Below are 15865 nucleotides of genomic sequence, written 5' to 3' on the forward strand. Positions count from 1 at the left end.
GTCCAGGGTGGCACACTTGCCAAATTTTGGCCGTTAGGCCCTGGCAAGCCCAAAGCCAAAATATTGGAGATTGTACCACCTTAGACCGGCGAGACAACAATGGATGGCCATGAAACTTTGCAAGGGTAGGAAAAGCACACTAATCTCCACGCCTACAAAGTTTCATGGGCATCACAGTCCGTCTCGACGGTCCACAACGACACAATTGCCAACTTTTCGGCGTTGGGTCCTTAGCGAGCCCAAAGCCAATAAATTGGCGGTTGTGCCACCCTAGACTGACGAGACAGGAACGGATAGCCATGAAACTTTGCAGGGATAAGGGAAGCAAACTAAACCCATTCATGGCCATTACAATCCGTCTCGATATGATCCAAGGCATCACAATCGCCAACTTTTGGCCGTTGGCCCTTGGTGAGCCCAAAGCCAAAAATTTGGCGATTGTGCCACCCTAGACCGATGAGACAGAAACGGATGGCCATGAAACTTTGCGGGGATAGACAAAGCACACTAATCCTTGCCCTACAGTGTTTCATGTCCATTGCATTTCGTCTTGATGATCCTCCAACTTTTGGCCGTTGGGCTCTTTGTGAACCCAAAGCCAAGAAATTGGCGATTGTGCCACCTTGGAACGATAAAATGGGATGCAATGAAAATGAAACTTTGCAAGGGTAGGGGAAGCACACTAATCCTCATTCTTTGCGAATCCAAAGCCAAAAAATGAGCAATTGTGCCACCCTTGACTGATGAGATGGGAACGGATGGCCATGAAACTTTGTGGAAGCAAGGGAAGTGCACTAATTCTTTCCCCTATAAAGTTTCATGGCCATCACAATCTGTCTTGATGATCCAAGGCCGCACAATCACCAACTTTTGGATAATGGGCCCTTTACAAGCCCAAAGCCAAAAGATTGGTGATTGATCAACCTTGGACCAATGAGATGGAAACGGATGGCCAAGAAACTTTGCCGAGGCAGGGAATTTTTTCTCATCCTCATCCTTGCAAAGTCTCATGGGCATTGCAATCCATCTCAATGAACCAAACGGACACAATCCCCAACTCTTGGTTGTTGGGCCCTTAGTGAGCCCAAAGCAGAAATATTGGCGATTAAGCCACCCTGTACCAACTAACGGGAGTGGATGGCCATGAAAATCTGTGGGGGTAGGGGAATCACACTGGTCCCTACCCCTACAAGGTTTTTTTGCCATCGCAATCCTCTTGTCGATCCAAGGCGGCACAATCGCAAACTTTTGGCCGCTAGGTCCTTGGCGAGCCCCAAGCCAAAAAAATTTGGTGATTGTGCCACCTTGGACCGACGAGATGGGACCAGATGGCCATGAAAATTTGTAGGGGGGAGAGTAGCAATAATCCTTGCTCCTAAAAAGTTTCATGGCCATCGCAATCCGTCTCAACGGTCCAGGGTGGCACATTCACCAACTTTTGGCCGTTGGCACAAAGCCGAAAAATTGACGACTCCGTCGCCTTGTACCAACAAGACGGGAATAGATGGCCATGAAAGCTTGTAGGGGAAGGGGAAGCACACTAATCTCCACATGCATAATGTTTCCTGGCAATACCTTTCCGTCTCGATGATCCAAGGCGGCACAATCACCAACTTTTGATCGTTGGGTCCTAAGTGAGCTCAAAACCAAAAAATTAACGATTGTGCCACCCTAGACCAACGAGACGAAAAGGGATCACCATAAAACTTTTTAGGGACAAGGGAAGCACACTAAACCCAGTCCCTAAAAGTTTCATGGGCATCGCAATCCGTCATGACGATTCAAGAAGGCACAATTGCCAACTTTTGGCCGTTGGCCCTTGGTGAGCCCAACGTCCAAAAAATTGGTGATTGTGCCGCCTTGGATTGCCGAGATGGGAAGAAATGGCCATGAAACTTTGCAAGGGTAGATAAAGCACACTAATCCTTGTCTCTCCAAAGTTTCATGGATATCACAATCTGTCTCAACGATCCACAGCGGCACAATCGTCAACTCTTGGTCGTTGCTTATTTAATATTCATAGACAAAGATTTCTATTCACTTTTGTCTTAACTTGGTCACCTTTAGCTTTCTCTTTCTCTATCTTCCATCTAAAACAGTCCTACTGTATATGACCAAGCTAATTGCAATGGTAATAATTTATGTCATGACAAGAATGAGATTTGCTTCTTCATTTTATGTTTCTACAAAATCCTTTCTTGACTCTGATCTACCACGAACATCAAGAACAGTAGAATATTTCTCACTATCATTGTTTTCCATATTCATGCAAAGTTTCATGGACATCGCAATCCGTCTCGACGATCCAGGACAGCACAATTGCCAATTTTTTGCCATTAGACACGCCCAAGGCCAAAAAATTGGCGATTGTGCAACCCTGGACAGACAAGATGGGAACAGATGACCATGAAACTTTGCAAGGAAAGGCGTGTCCAAAACCAAAAAATTGGCGACTCTATCGCCTTGGACCAACAAGACAGGAACAGATGGCCGTGAAACTTTGCAAGGCCAAGGAATCACACTAATCTCTACCTCCACAAAGTTTCATGGGCATCGCAATCGTCTTCACGGTCTAGGGCGGCACAATCACCAACTTTGGGCCCTTGGACCCTTGGCACGAGACCAAAGCCAAAAAATCTGTGATTGTGCCACACTCGACCGACGAGATAAGAAAGGATGGCCATGAAATTATTTGGGATTAGGGGAAGCACACTAATTCCCACTGCAAAGTTTCATGGGCATCGCAATCCGTCTCGACGGTTCAAAGCGGCACAATTGCCAACTTTTGGTTGTTGGACCCTTGGCGAGCCCAACGGCCAAAAAATTGGCGATTGTGCCACTGTGGACCGCCGAGATGGAAACGGACGACTATGCAACTTTGCAGGAATTCAGAAAACACGCTAATCCCCATGCTTGCAAAGTTTCATGGGCATCGCAATCCATCTCAATGGTCCAAAGTCGCAAAATCGCCAACTTTTGGCCGTTGGGCCCTTGACGAGCCCAAAACCAAAAAATTGGCGATTGTGCCACCTTGGACCGACGAGAGGAGAATGGATGGCCATGAAAATTTACGAGGACAAGGAAAGAATACTAATCTCCATCCTTGAAAAGTTTCATGGGCATCACAATCCATCTTGACGGTCCACAGCGGCACAATCGCCAACTCTTAGCGAGGCCCAAGCCAAAAAATTAATTATTGTGCTGCCTTGGGTTGCTGAGACGGGAACAGATGGCCATGAAACTTTACAAGGACATAGAAAGAACTCTAATCTCTACCCCTATAAAGTTTTACGGCCATCGCAATTTGTCTCAACGGTCCAAGGCAACACATTTGATAACTTTTGGCTGTTGGGCCCTTCGCAAGCCCAAAGCCAAAAAATTGGCGACTCTATTGCTTTGAACCAACAAGACGGCAACAAATGGCCATGAAACTTTGTAGGTACATTGAAATCACACTAATCCCTACCCTTTAAAAGTTTCATGGCCACGTAATCCAACTCGATGAAGGCGGAACAATCAGTTGGATCCTTGACGAGTCCAAAGCCAAAAAATTGGTGATTGAGCTACCTTGGACCGATGAGATGGGAACATATGGCCATGAAACCTTTCCGAAACAAGAATCACACTAAGCTCCACCCCTGCAAAGTTTCATGGGCATCACAATCCGTCTCAATGGTCCAAGGCGACACAATCGTCAATGTTTGGTAGTCGTTCAAAGCCAAAATATTGGCGATTGTGCCACCCTGGACCAATGAGATGGAAATGGATGGCCATGAAACTTTGCGGGGGCAAGGGAAGCACACTAATTTTTACCCCTACAAAGTTTCATGGCCATCAAAATCCGTCTTGACGATCCAAGGCGGCACAATCGTATGGCCGTTGGCGAGTCCTAAGCCAAAACATTTGGCAATTGTGCCACCCTAGACTGACGAGACGGGACCGGATGGCCATTAAACTTTGTAGGAAAGGAGGGAAAGCACACTAATCCTTGCCTCTACAAAGTTTCACGGCGGCCATTGCAATCTGTTTCGACAATCCAAGGCGGCACATTTACCAACTTTTCGCCGTTGGGCCCTTGGCAAGCCCAAAGCCAAAAAAATGGTGACTTTGCCACCTGAACCGACGAGACGGGAACAGATGGCCATGAAACTTTGCATAGGAAGGGGAACCATACTAATCTCCACATCTGCAATGTTTCATGGGCATCACAATCTATCTCGACAGTCCAGGGCAGCACAATCACCAACTTCTCGTCATTGGCCCCGAGCCCAAAGCCAAACAATTGGCGATTGTGAAACCTTGGACCGACAAGACGCGAATGGATGGCCATCCTTACAAAGTTTCATGGGCATCGCAATCCATCTCGACGGTCCAAGGCGGCCCCATTACCAACTTTTGGCCGTTGGACCCTTGGCGAGCCCAACGGCCAAAAAATTGGTTATTTTGCTTCCTTGGATTACCGAGATGGGAAACGATGGCCATGAAACTTTGCAAGGGTGGAGAAAGCACACTAATCCCTACTATTGCAAAGCTTCATGGGCATCGCAATCCGTCGCAACGGTCCAGGGTGGCACAATCACCAACTTTTGGTCGTTGAGCCCTTGGCAAGCCCAAAGCCAAAAAATTGCCGATTGTACCCCCTTGGACCGACGAGACGAGAATGGATGGCCATGAAACTTTGCGGAGATAGGGGAAGCATGCTAATACCTGTCTCTGCAAATATTCACGGACATCGCAATCCGTCTCGACAGTCCACAGCAACACAATTACCTACTTTTGGCCATTGGCCCTTAGCGAGCCCAAAACCAAAAAAATCGGCGATCGTGCCACCCTAGATCGACGAGACAAGAACGAATATCCATGAAACTTTGGGGAGGTAGGAGAAGCACACTAATCCCTGCCCTTGCAAAAGTTTATGGACATCGCAATCGGTCTCGACTGTCCACGGTGGCACGATCGCCATCTTTCTTGTCATTGGACCCTTAGCGAGCCCAAGAACAAAAAATTGGCGATTGTGTCACCCTCGATTGACGAGATGGGAACAGATAGCCATGAAACTTTGCAATGGGAGGGGAGGCACACTAATACTTGCCTCTGCAAAGTTTCATGGGCATTGCAATCCGTCTTGACGATCCAAGGCGGCACAACCGCCAATGTTTTGTCGTTGGGCGCTTGGCGAGCCCAAAGCCAAAAAAGTTGATGATTGTGCCACCCTAAACCAACACAACGGGAACGGATGGCCATGAAACTTTTTGAGGGAGGGAAAAGCACACTAATACTCACTCTACAAAGTTTCATGGCCATCGCAATCCGTCTCGACGGTCCATGACGGCACTTTCTATAACTTTTGGCCAATGGGCCCTTGAAGCCGAGTTATGGAGAAGTGAAATCGCAAAGGCGGTCCAAAGTAAATTGTGAAGAGTAAATTCAAAAGGAGCACCCACTATAGAGGGCACAATACATTATCTCCGCTAGAGCCCGCTTGGCTGTAGGCTCCCAGGCTCGGGGGTGAGCCCGTATTGGCTCCATGGCTGGGAGGTGAGCCTAATGTCTGCTCACTACGTGCGTCTAGGTGTGAGTTTGGCTTGTGTCATGTGATGTGTGCAGGATGGATCCGGTGAGGGACTAACAGAGTACCTTTCAATTTTCATTTTTATAAGCTATAAGAAGTAATAATCCACCCATACCCGAGCGTGTTGTGCCTTGACTGATGCCTGAGCTGACGCTGACAAGGCCTCCCCAAAAAATGCACTGCCAAATTCAAACCACAATGTAAGCAACCGTGGCAAGGCCTGAAACAGACGACGATGCCCTTTATGTAGACCCTTTGCATAAAAGAGAATAACGTCTGGTAGCATAGTCCACCAAGGCTTGTCATCAACTCTGGTTTTTGCTGTAGCAGCTGCATTCTGTTGCTTGGCATTTCTATCAATAGACTGTTCCTGGATCTCTTCCTGTCTCTTTCGAGCATCTCCTAGCAAGTCATCACAATATTTAGCAAGGTAGAAGTAGCTCTTTTCCCATTTTGGTTGCAACTCTTTCACTCGTGTATACATGCTAAGAACATCCTCTCTCTGTTTTTGACCTGTACTGTGCACCCATCTTGCAAGAAGCAGCAAACTCTTTGCAGCATCCAAGCTTTCAATTCTTTGTGACTCAGTAATAGGACAAGGTTCTTGGTCTGGCACGTGTAAAAGACCACCCAAAGCAGCTTTACGTGTTGCTCCAAGCACATGCCCAGGAGCTTTTGCAAGGGCCTGCTGAAGTTCTGCGATAGCACGGTGATTTTTTTTGGTAACCCAAAACAGCTTTGCCAGCTCTATGTGAGCATTGGGCACTCCAGCTGATTGAGCCTCCAGTATTGCTCTGCTAGCAGTCTCATAATGTCCAGCGGCACGACACAGCTTTGCATACTGGAGCCAGCATTTACCTGATTCTATTTGCATGTTGCTTGAAGTGAGCATTAATCTGCGTAAAGCTAAGATTGGTTCCCTTGCCCACAAGGACGGTTGGGTAACTTTAATGCGGTCCTCCCAACTATCCACTAACTCTCGCCACTTTTCATCCATATTATCTGCATCTTCCGCTTCATTCTCCTTACCCTCCTTAAATAGCTCTTGAAAATTTTCCAGCTCATGCAGCATATGTAACTTTATTATTAAGGGATAAGCTCGGGAATATGACTCCATACTAGCAGCAGCTAAAGGTGCCAACAATCCATGTCTTGATTGAATGATGGCCTTGGAAAAAGCAAGGCTATCCTTTTTGTGCATGGCAAGTAAAACCTTTGCAAGGCTTATGTCAAATGCATTGTTGCTGTCACTCACTGCAGCTTGCCCTCCTTCACCTACAGCCCCACATACATATTCATCAAGCAATCCCCACTGTCCAAGCCTCCAAGCCGCCTGCACACCCCATGAGCTCCACTCTTTTTTCTTCTCAGGAAATCGAAGAAGTAGACCGTCTACATGTGTGACCAGTGCTTGCAAATGTCCCATGTTTAATAAACAGTTCAGAACACCTTCGTGCCTTGTCACACTCATGGGATCCATCTGCAAAGCCTGTTCGCAGCAAGTCAAGGCTTCTGCCCAATTTCCAGCTTTTACATTGATGAGCACTTCATCTTGCAAACTCAGAGACTTGTGCAGCTTTGACAGCCCAGTAAGTCCATCAGGTTCGTCTAATCCACCATATACACCAAGAAGGAAACTAACGTCCTCATCTTCAAAAATTCCACTTCTCTCTGCAGCTGGATTTAAAGCACCCGACTTATTGCGAATATGAGCTTCAAAGTAAAGCAGGGCTCGTGCATATGCTTGACAACGGAAAGAAGCTGCAGCAAGTGCCGTCTTCGGAATTGCTTCTAGCAACTGGGAGACATGAGTATGTTGGAATACTTTGAGAACTTGAGGATCTTGATTGCCAGTTGATTTAGAGTTTCTGTGTTTCCCTTTTTGACTTCCACTAGCTTCCAGTTGTTGCATCAACGCAGTTTCTTGTTTGCCTTCATCCAGCCATTGGGCAAGGTTATCCAAAAGTGTGAACACTGCCTGAATGCTGACTTCACTTGGACCCAAGTTGCTATGACTGCTGTTACCCAAAGCAGCCTGTCCAGCAGTCCTCTTGTTTGTGTTTTCGTTCGCCCCTTTTGCCGCCTCAGCAAGCACAGAAAGTATTTCATCCGTTACGCTAGCACGAGCCTCAGGAGTCCCATCACAAACTACGTTAAGAACTATGTAAGGAAGCAGATACAGTAGCGTTGCCATGTCATGCCTCAAGATACCTTTGCAAGCGATGAAGATGAGGGATCTAGATCCTGTTGTAAGCAGCACAAGGCGCCGTACCCATAGATACATCCACCGTCTGAATGACATGCCAGGGCGGAAGACTGTGCCTGAGGGAACTAGGGCATTTGCATTTTTCAGTAAATACTTTGAAGTCAGACAGGGAGTAATAATATCTTTGATGTCCTCCGAAAATCTGTTCCAAAGCTTCTCCCCCCTGTCAGATAAAGGAGCCTCGAGAGAATTTTTTGCCTTATTCTTGCTCATGTGGTTGAGCTTGTTTGCAGTTGAGCTATGTGAAGAACCAAGAACTGCTGCTCTGCAACCACAATGCTTGAGCAGCTCTTGGATGGCCAGAGCGGCAGCATCTTGGACGTCTGTTTCCGAGGCTGCCCGCATCACTCTCACCAAGTGTTTATCAATCAGTTCAAAAACCAGGTCATCATCGCTTCTCTCAAATCTAGACCGTCCATCAATTTTTAAATTTAATCTGACTGAATCAACAGCTCCAAGTTCCCCAAAGCATTCTGCACAAAATAACTTCAACTTTTCACTGGTCACAGACCGAGACTCTTCAACACAGCCCTGCAAGAGTGATACAACCAGATGATTAATCACTGATGTGTCTGAGCAGGACTCCCCCAACAGCATACCCATCAAGTTCTTCCTTTGAGAGCTCATAACCCTCTTGAGCTCACTTGAAGCCATTAATCGTACACTAGTACTTTCATGTTGAAGGCCCTCAGCAGCCCGTCGTAATTGATCACAAAACAAAGTCACACCCCTGGCCTCTTGGAGCACAGTGTTCACGCTTTCAAGTTCAGGAAGACTGGGTAAAAGAGGAAGATCACTAGCTTGTTCATCAAGGGTATTTCGATTTGTTAAAACTAACTCTTCCAGAACTTTTACCACAGCAGCTAGAATGTGATCTGGGATCTCCCTCTGCCCCTCAAGGCAAGGCATTACAGAAACAACAATTTGGCTTGCGACACTTTTAAGGTTTGATGGAGAAACATCTGCAAGCTTTTTTATAAATGATAGCCACACCTGCAATCCCTCAAATTGAATAGCTGGCTCCTGCACTGCTCTTGTCAAAAGGACCATTATCTTTGGTACGAAAGCTGTAAGGTGGCATCCTATCATTCCCATCAACTGATCTATGCATCTCAACCCCTGCTTTTGTAATGCAACATCCCTGACTTTTAACATCTTGCGATCAATACTATTGAGAAGGCCCACAAAATGGGTTTTAAGAAAACCTGGGAGCTCATCAGACCCGCAGACAATACAAGCAACTTCTTGGATCATCAATGGAACCCTTGCTGACCTTTTGAGCCCAAAAAAGAAAAGAGTCAGACAATTGCAATCAAAAACAATACTAGAAACCATTTTATCAAAATTATAGCTTGACCATGAAAAAAGTGGGACACTTATCCTATGGTACTTACCCCTCAAGTAATCACACTAACAAATTTGTTAACAAATTCAACCTACAACAAAATCAACTTGACCAGACTAGATCATATGCTCCATCTGCTCTTTGGTAAGGGAAGGGTAGAGAAGGGTATTGCAAACTCTAGCTTGTACAATCTTTTCCACTAGAGGGTGTTGGCATCGTTAGAGTAAGATTCACACGTATATTAAATTTTTCAACTTACTGCCTAAATAATTGGTTGGTCACTGTCAGGCCGAATGCAGACCAATAATCAGAAAGAAAAGAAAGAAAGAGTATGTTAACGTCTCTTAAAGGCCAATGCGGTCTATGAGACCAAAAAATGTACAAACAATGAAATTTATGTCTCATATGGGAGAAGAGAAAAACAGGCCTGAATCCAAAGGCTAATAACTATTAACAACCTATTCAAAAGGACATCATTAAAATGCTCCCTCTCAATGGGGTCTCTCTTCTAGAAAGATGTCTCTCCATGATTGAGATGCCCTGGCATCTTCCTCCTTGATGCTCAATAAAAGCTGATCTGTCTAAAATGCAGATGTCTGGGTCTACTCCTAGCTGGGTGTAGGTGTCTCCCATGGCTGACCGCCCCTCTCTATCCAGCATGGCACCTATAAAAGATAAACCCTTCATTGATGTATCCTTGCTGATGTCGGTAAAGAAGAGAAAGAGCGATAAATTACCTTCTCTTAAAGGCCAAACTGGCCCATGCAACCCAAATAAGGTACAATTGATGATGATTTCACTCACCATAAAAAGGAACAAGAGCTAAAGTCTAAATGTAACTAAATCCTTAGCTAGACTAGAAATGAAAAGCTCTTGAATGACTGTAGAGCTGAAGGCTACACTGGCAGGTCATAGGAGTGATCTTTGCTCAACGTAATGTCTCCATCAGGGTTGCCTCAAGAGGACGAGACCACTGAGTCGTGGTGCATTACTCAGAACTTCTCCAATGGCGTACGATGATGGCTCGAATTTTTTGATGGTGAGGAAGCCGTAAACGTGGTTGTGGACGTCTCCTCCATAGATGACAATGGCTTTATCAAATTTTACTGCTTTACAGAGACGTCCCTGATACTGTTGGTGAATGGATGAGCAAGTAGAGGCGGCTGGAGCTGCAATAATGACACTGAAGGAATCTGTGAGAACTCTCTATGTTGGCATCACTGGACCCACCACTCTCTTGTTTATTAAGAAAGCCTCCCTCTCACGTTTAAGCTTCAATTAAAAGAGCACCCCCACGACACCTCTAATCTTCAAAGCACATGATCCAATGCAATGGTCCAAGCCTTCACATAAAAAGCAACAATGCCTCCCTCGGATCTCATAATGAACAGGACAAAAACATATACAATAAAGAAAAAAAACTAAACTTTGGACCAACCACGAAAAGTTCATGCTCCTCTGAATCCACCAATTGATGGCATATATTGCATCGTGTTACACCATCATGTCTACCTGTCTCCAACCTTAAATTGGGTGAGGAGGTGCACATCTGTCCAATGGAACCCTTGATACCATGTGAGAGGGGTGTGTGAAGAATATGATGATGAACATGTTTGTAAAGGTGTGTAGAATATGTCACTGGGATGCACCATTGACACCCATGTCTACGATATCACATAACTATGTCTGAATCATTGAAAACCTAATTGTGAACAAAGATGAAGGGACGCAGGTGTATACTGTGAATATTTAAATATTTTGTTACCTTCTTATTGCATCTTCACTGCTTGTATCTCCAATGTACTGTATGAGTTCATCAAGCAATGCTGGCAAAACTGCAGAAAAGATCTCACGTGTGTCAGACCCTGTCTGGGCTTCATAAAACTGAAGTGCAGCCATTAAATCCTTCCCATCTGCCTTTAGCAGCAAAATTGATAGCACTTTATGACACCATTCCAGTAAAAGCAAAGGTACTTCAGTTCCCACATGTTGAGATAATGCATCAAGAATATGGAGAGCATCGTTGTTGTGCTGCTGCTCAATAATGAGCTTAGGGAGTACAACAGGGACTATCTGCCTAACGAGCTCTCCAGTCTCTACACCCAGAACAGCATCAGCAAAATTTTCTACAATTCGTGGCCGAGAAACCAAACGACCACTAAGGTATGCAAAGAGTTCAGGCTGAATAACCTCAAGCATAAGTCTCACCCCATTGGAATCTCCTTCGAACCCAAAAATGTTAATACTCTTCTGCAGTAGGCATACACTAATGGCTTGAACGGAGACATATTTACTGTCAAGTTGCTCAAGCAGAAGAACGAAAGAGAAGAAAAACAATTGCTGACGTTTGGACGCTGAGACAACTGTTGCTGCTACCATCTCAAGTAAATTTTCCAAAACATCAGGATCCTCTGTGCTGCTTAATGCATGTTTGAGTTTTCCCAAGACTTGAAGCTCTCTGGTAGCAGTGTCGCTACATGCCTCATCATTAGCAAACAGACCTTCTAGAACATGGTGGTGGAAAAAGGACGGTAGCTGGGAAGAGAACGCAATCCTAAGAGCTCTGTGAGGATGTGAGGGCAAAATATCCAAACATTCTAGCCATTCCTTTTTTAATTGGAATATATCCTTTTGGGATGCATGTGTCAAGATGGAGGAGATGCTCTTTACGAAGGTAAGTTGAACCTGTTGAGTTTCTTCTTCAAACAGCAATCGTGTAAAGAAGGATTTCCAAACCCCAACTGAAAGACCACCTTCTAGCTCTTCATCCTTCACTTTCTCAAATTCCATTGTCCCACAAGCTGGGCACTTCAGACTATTTCCATCACTTGAAGGCTTTAACTCCTTCACACTACTCTTACTCGACCCACCCAGTTTCGTAGTTTTCCTTCTACTCATGCAAGCCATCTGACCAATGGCATGAGCAACAGACTCTCGAACTTGTGGAGAGTGGTCCAAGCATAAGCCTCTGCAAAGGACAAAATTATATTTTTGGTGAGCAAAAGGCAGCTAAAAGATCTAAACTTTAGATTTTTCCACCATGATGCATGAAATCAAAGCCCTTGGCATACCCTAGCAGTTCCAATAGCTGTCTTCGACTCCTGTCTCCTGAAGAGATGGCTACATCTGCAAGCAAAAGGGCCTCTTTACTGCGTACATTGACATCCCCATCATTTACAGCATGACTATGCAATCGTTGAAAGTCTTCGTCGTCAAGCTTCAACATAGATGTTATGACCAATGCAGAGCATTTAGCTCTTTGAAGGTCAGAATCCTGAGCAGGACGCTCCAATGACCAAGGAAGTTCCAACAATTCTAACACCCCTTTAGAAGTTTCAGCTCTATGAAATATATGGTGTCCATCTGCACAGACACGAAACTGTTGCAAGAAGTGACTTTAGCTTGAAAAATCTGGCGAGGCACTATAGACAAAGGCAACAGTAAAGCAAGAACAAATTATGCTATGGGAATATATTGAACTCTACCAGGACTAAAAGAGAGCCTCTCTAATGCTTCCAAAAAAGTAGCTAGATGGAACAGTGTCAAAGTTCCCTCTTTTGCCTGCATTTACGACAAACATTATTGAAATCTAAATTTGCATGAAACGTTCGTAATGAAAGGAATTGAATGTTTAAAGCTCACCTTACAACTGATCCAAGAAATCCACAGTTCAGTAAGCTTTATGAGCTCCTTATAATACACACTATTTTGGTGATTGCAGAACACATTAATCAACACATGAAAAGCAGAAAAAACACCGTTCAGGTCTGCCCCAGTTGATTTGAATGAAGCCGGCTCCAATAAACTTATGATGTGCATCAATTGAGTATGGAAAGAACTAGCAGAGACCTTTTTCTGATCTTCAAACACAGAGATCAAGTCAAATTGCTTGGCAGGCACATGTTCATTCAAGACTGGACACAATGCAGAATTGAGTCTCTGGCTAATCAAAACTTCAGTTACATCTGGCTCAGCTCTTTGCCGTTTTGCAGCCTCTTCTGGGGAGCTCTCAAATTTCCTCTTTCTCAATCTCTCTGACATCTTTAAGTCTTGCCTTTCCAATGTCATTGGGCATCTATCATGCTCCTTCATATCGCTTACAAGTTTAAGAGCATCTAGGGCATGTTCCAGGCACTTGCACACATGTGACTGAATGTCTGAAACGAAGAGCAATTGAAGAAAGTCATCTAGCTTCCAAGCTGCTGGAGGGCAAAACTTCAGGATATTTTCAAAAGATAGACACATGGCAACCTGAAGATAGAGGAAATTTACAGAAATCAGCTGACAACAGTTTACAGAAATCATTCCATAGAGCATCTTCAACCTAGCATTGTGCTCGCACACTGACCTTTAGCTCCAGACTCCTAGTATTCAGTATTGTTGGTAGAAACACTTCCATAATCATGTGGGCAGTTGCTTCAACTGTCTCTTTCTGAAGAGAGATAAACAAAGAGGAGAGGCATGACCCCAATGCTGAGTCATAAGCCACAGTCCTGTTGGAGCAATAGAAACATAATAGCAGATATGTCTCTCCTTAAAGCTAAACATAATCGGTAGAAATTTCTTTCAATGTGAGATGAGCAATCTCACCTCAAAGCCTTGGCTCTTTCTTCATCCAAACTTAGGATACTGGATATAGTAAGAAGTAGCTTTTCAGCCGGTACTACTTCAATATCAACGACTGGAATCACTTTAGATAGGAACTCAAAGCCAGTCTGCAACCATACATGGCCTTCTGGTTGGTTTTTAGTGAAGTTTTGTTGTTATTTTAAAAAAACCGACTGAAGAAAGAAAGCCTGCACCTTTTGTAAAGAGCTATCACCAAAGCAAATTAGGCAACCCACAGCAGAAATAAACGTTGAGGAAATAAGACCTTCGACATGCAGCATCCCCTCCACCAATGTTCGCCCCAAGAATTTCAATGTCCATTCAGCCAGAGGCTGCCACCGGACCTTCCCAGTTACATCAAGAAGTAGGCCTGAACCATCTGTTGCTCTCCAATGAGAAGGAAGATTGCAAAAGGACTGCTTATCATCCACATCAACCATGGAAAATGCTCCAGCAAAGCACTTCACAGATATTGTGGTGCTGCTGGTGATGGGTGTTGCAAACTCGAAGAAAGAGGCAACCGAAACCAAATCTGCACAAGGTTGTACACAAATTTCTACAATCACCAAGCTGCGACAGCTTGACGTCTTTCAAATTTGAAAACATATGGTGATGGTGATGGATATTGCAAATTATAAAACAAGAGGCAATTGAAACCAAATCTGCACAAGGTTGTAAACAAATTTCTCAAAGATCAAGAAGTTGCTAAGAGTTGGCCTCACAAAGGGCATTTCGATACAATGATGAGAAAACAGCCAATTGACAACATATACAAGGAGCAGCTGCACAATGTTCCATGAAAAATTATAGTGCCTTGATGCAAGAAATTCGATCCACCACCATGAACGAATGGCCTTTTGATACAAAACGTTTTGAATCATTTAGAGCTACATAGGTTTCCTTTGAAGAAACATTTGATATCTAATTAAATTTAGCAAGTATGGTTGCCCGAAGGCTCCACTTGCGTTTTACCATGGACACCTACGACCCAGAGCCAACCCGTAGACTAGAAAAGCCTAGGTAATTGTGTGCCAACAGGGTTGTGAGCCTGTTCGCAGACCACTTTCCTGCCACAAGGGTCAAGTGTGTCCAAGTAAACCTCGTTGGGACAAAGCCCAAGGTAGCACCCAATCAACTCCAGTCATCAGTTTGATAGATCCCTTACTTCATCCCAGTAGTAGTCGTTTGAGCTAAGTAGTGCCTAGATCTAAACACCCTAGCCTTACCCAATCAGCCCTAAGAAGTGTCTCGCATGAGGAGTTACTTGGAGCCATAAGGCATGTGCAGACAAGCATCGAAGAAGTAGACCGCAGTGGTATCAGAGCAAATTTTTTTCCCGGGACCCGAAGGTTGTAAGCCTCTCACCCTCGCCATTACATTCTATCCGCTTCCCGGAGTTGCATGGAAACAGAAGAAAGATGGTATATATGACCATATGAGGTAACTTGAATTTTATCACTCCAATTCTATGTGCAAGACAGAAGAGAGATGTGTGTCCCTCCCAGGAAAAGATCTTTCAGGCAGATCAATATGTGCAGAATATGGATGAAATGTACCAGAAGATAAAGCATGCCCTTGAAAGGACACAAGCAAAGCAAAAGAAAGTTGTTGATCTCCACCATCGTGAATTGTTGTTTTCACTTGGTGATTGGGTATTGTTGCGGTTTGAAAAGGCACACTTAAAGAAGCGAAAAGGTAAAGAAAGTCTCCTTACAAAGCTTAGTATGCATTACTATGGGCCTTTTCAAGTAACAGAGAAGATCAGTGGCGTCAGTTATAGGCTAAAATTGCATGAGAACTGGAAGATTCACAATGCTTTTCACGTGAGACCATTTATTGGTGATGTGCTAGAGGATATGCCATGTGAGGTGCAGCGGAATGAATGTTTGAACTTTGCTCAAGATGAGTACTCCGAAGTTCGAACTGTGCTCAAGGTTCCTTTTGTTCTTATGGAAGGGAGAGCCTTCTGTTCTTAATGAGAGAGTGCAATGATCACAAACAAGTGGATGGACACTGTGCGTGCAAGTGTATGAGACTGAGAGATAGAGAGAGAAGAGAATACGACACAAGAGAC

At 44.6% G+C, this 15865-nt stretch overlaps 1 protein-coding gene across 3 annotated transcripts in view; it reads right to left on the minus strand.

Annotated features, from left to right (window-relative positions):
• The window catches only part of ATR (Ataxia telangiectasia-mutated and RAD3-like protein), a 95806-nt gene that overhangs the window by 62555 nt on the left and 17386 nt on the right, over nucleotides 1-15865 (minus strand). For all 3 annotated transcript variants that reach the window (XM_086495894.1, XM_086495892.1, XM_086495895.1), the window contains 8 exons: nucleotides 13986-14323; nucleotides 13774-13898; nucleotides 13532-13676; nucleotides 12826-13434; nucleotides 12669-12744; nucleotides 12255-12546; nucleotides 10949-12151; nucleotides 5688-9111 (listed from right to left, as the gene is read on the minus strand). In XM_086495894.1, the coding sequence (XP_086352020.1) occupies nucleotides 5688-9111; nucleotides 10949-12151; nucleotides 12255-12546; nucleotides 12669-12744; nucleotides 12826-13434; nucleotides 13532-13676; nucleotides 13774-13898; nucleotides 13986-14323 (6212 nt within the window). The remainder of the gene's footprint in view (nucleotides 1-5687; nucleotides 9112-10948; nucleotides 12152-12254; nucleotides 12547-12668; nucleotides 12745-12825; nucleotides 13435-13531; nucleotides 13677-13773; nucleotides 13899-13985; nucleotides 14324-15865) is intronic.

This window comes from Adiantum capillus-veneris, chromosome 22 (genome assembly GCF_014529385.1).
Source record: "Adiantum capillus-veneris isolate H3 chromosome 22, ASM1452938v2, whole genome shotgun sequence".
NCBI classification, from domain to species: Eukaryota; Viridiplantae; Streptophyta; class Polypodiopsida; order Polypodiales; family Pteridaceae; genus Adiantum; species Adiantum capillus-veneris.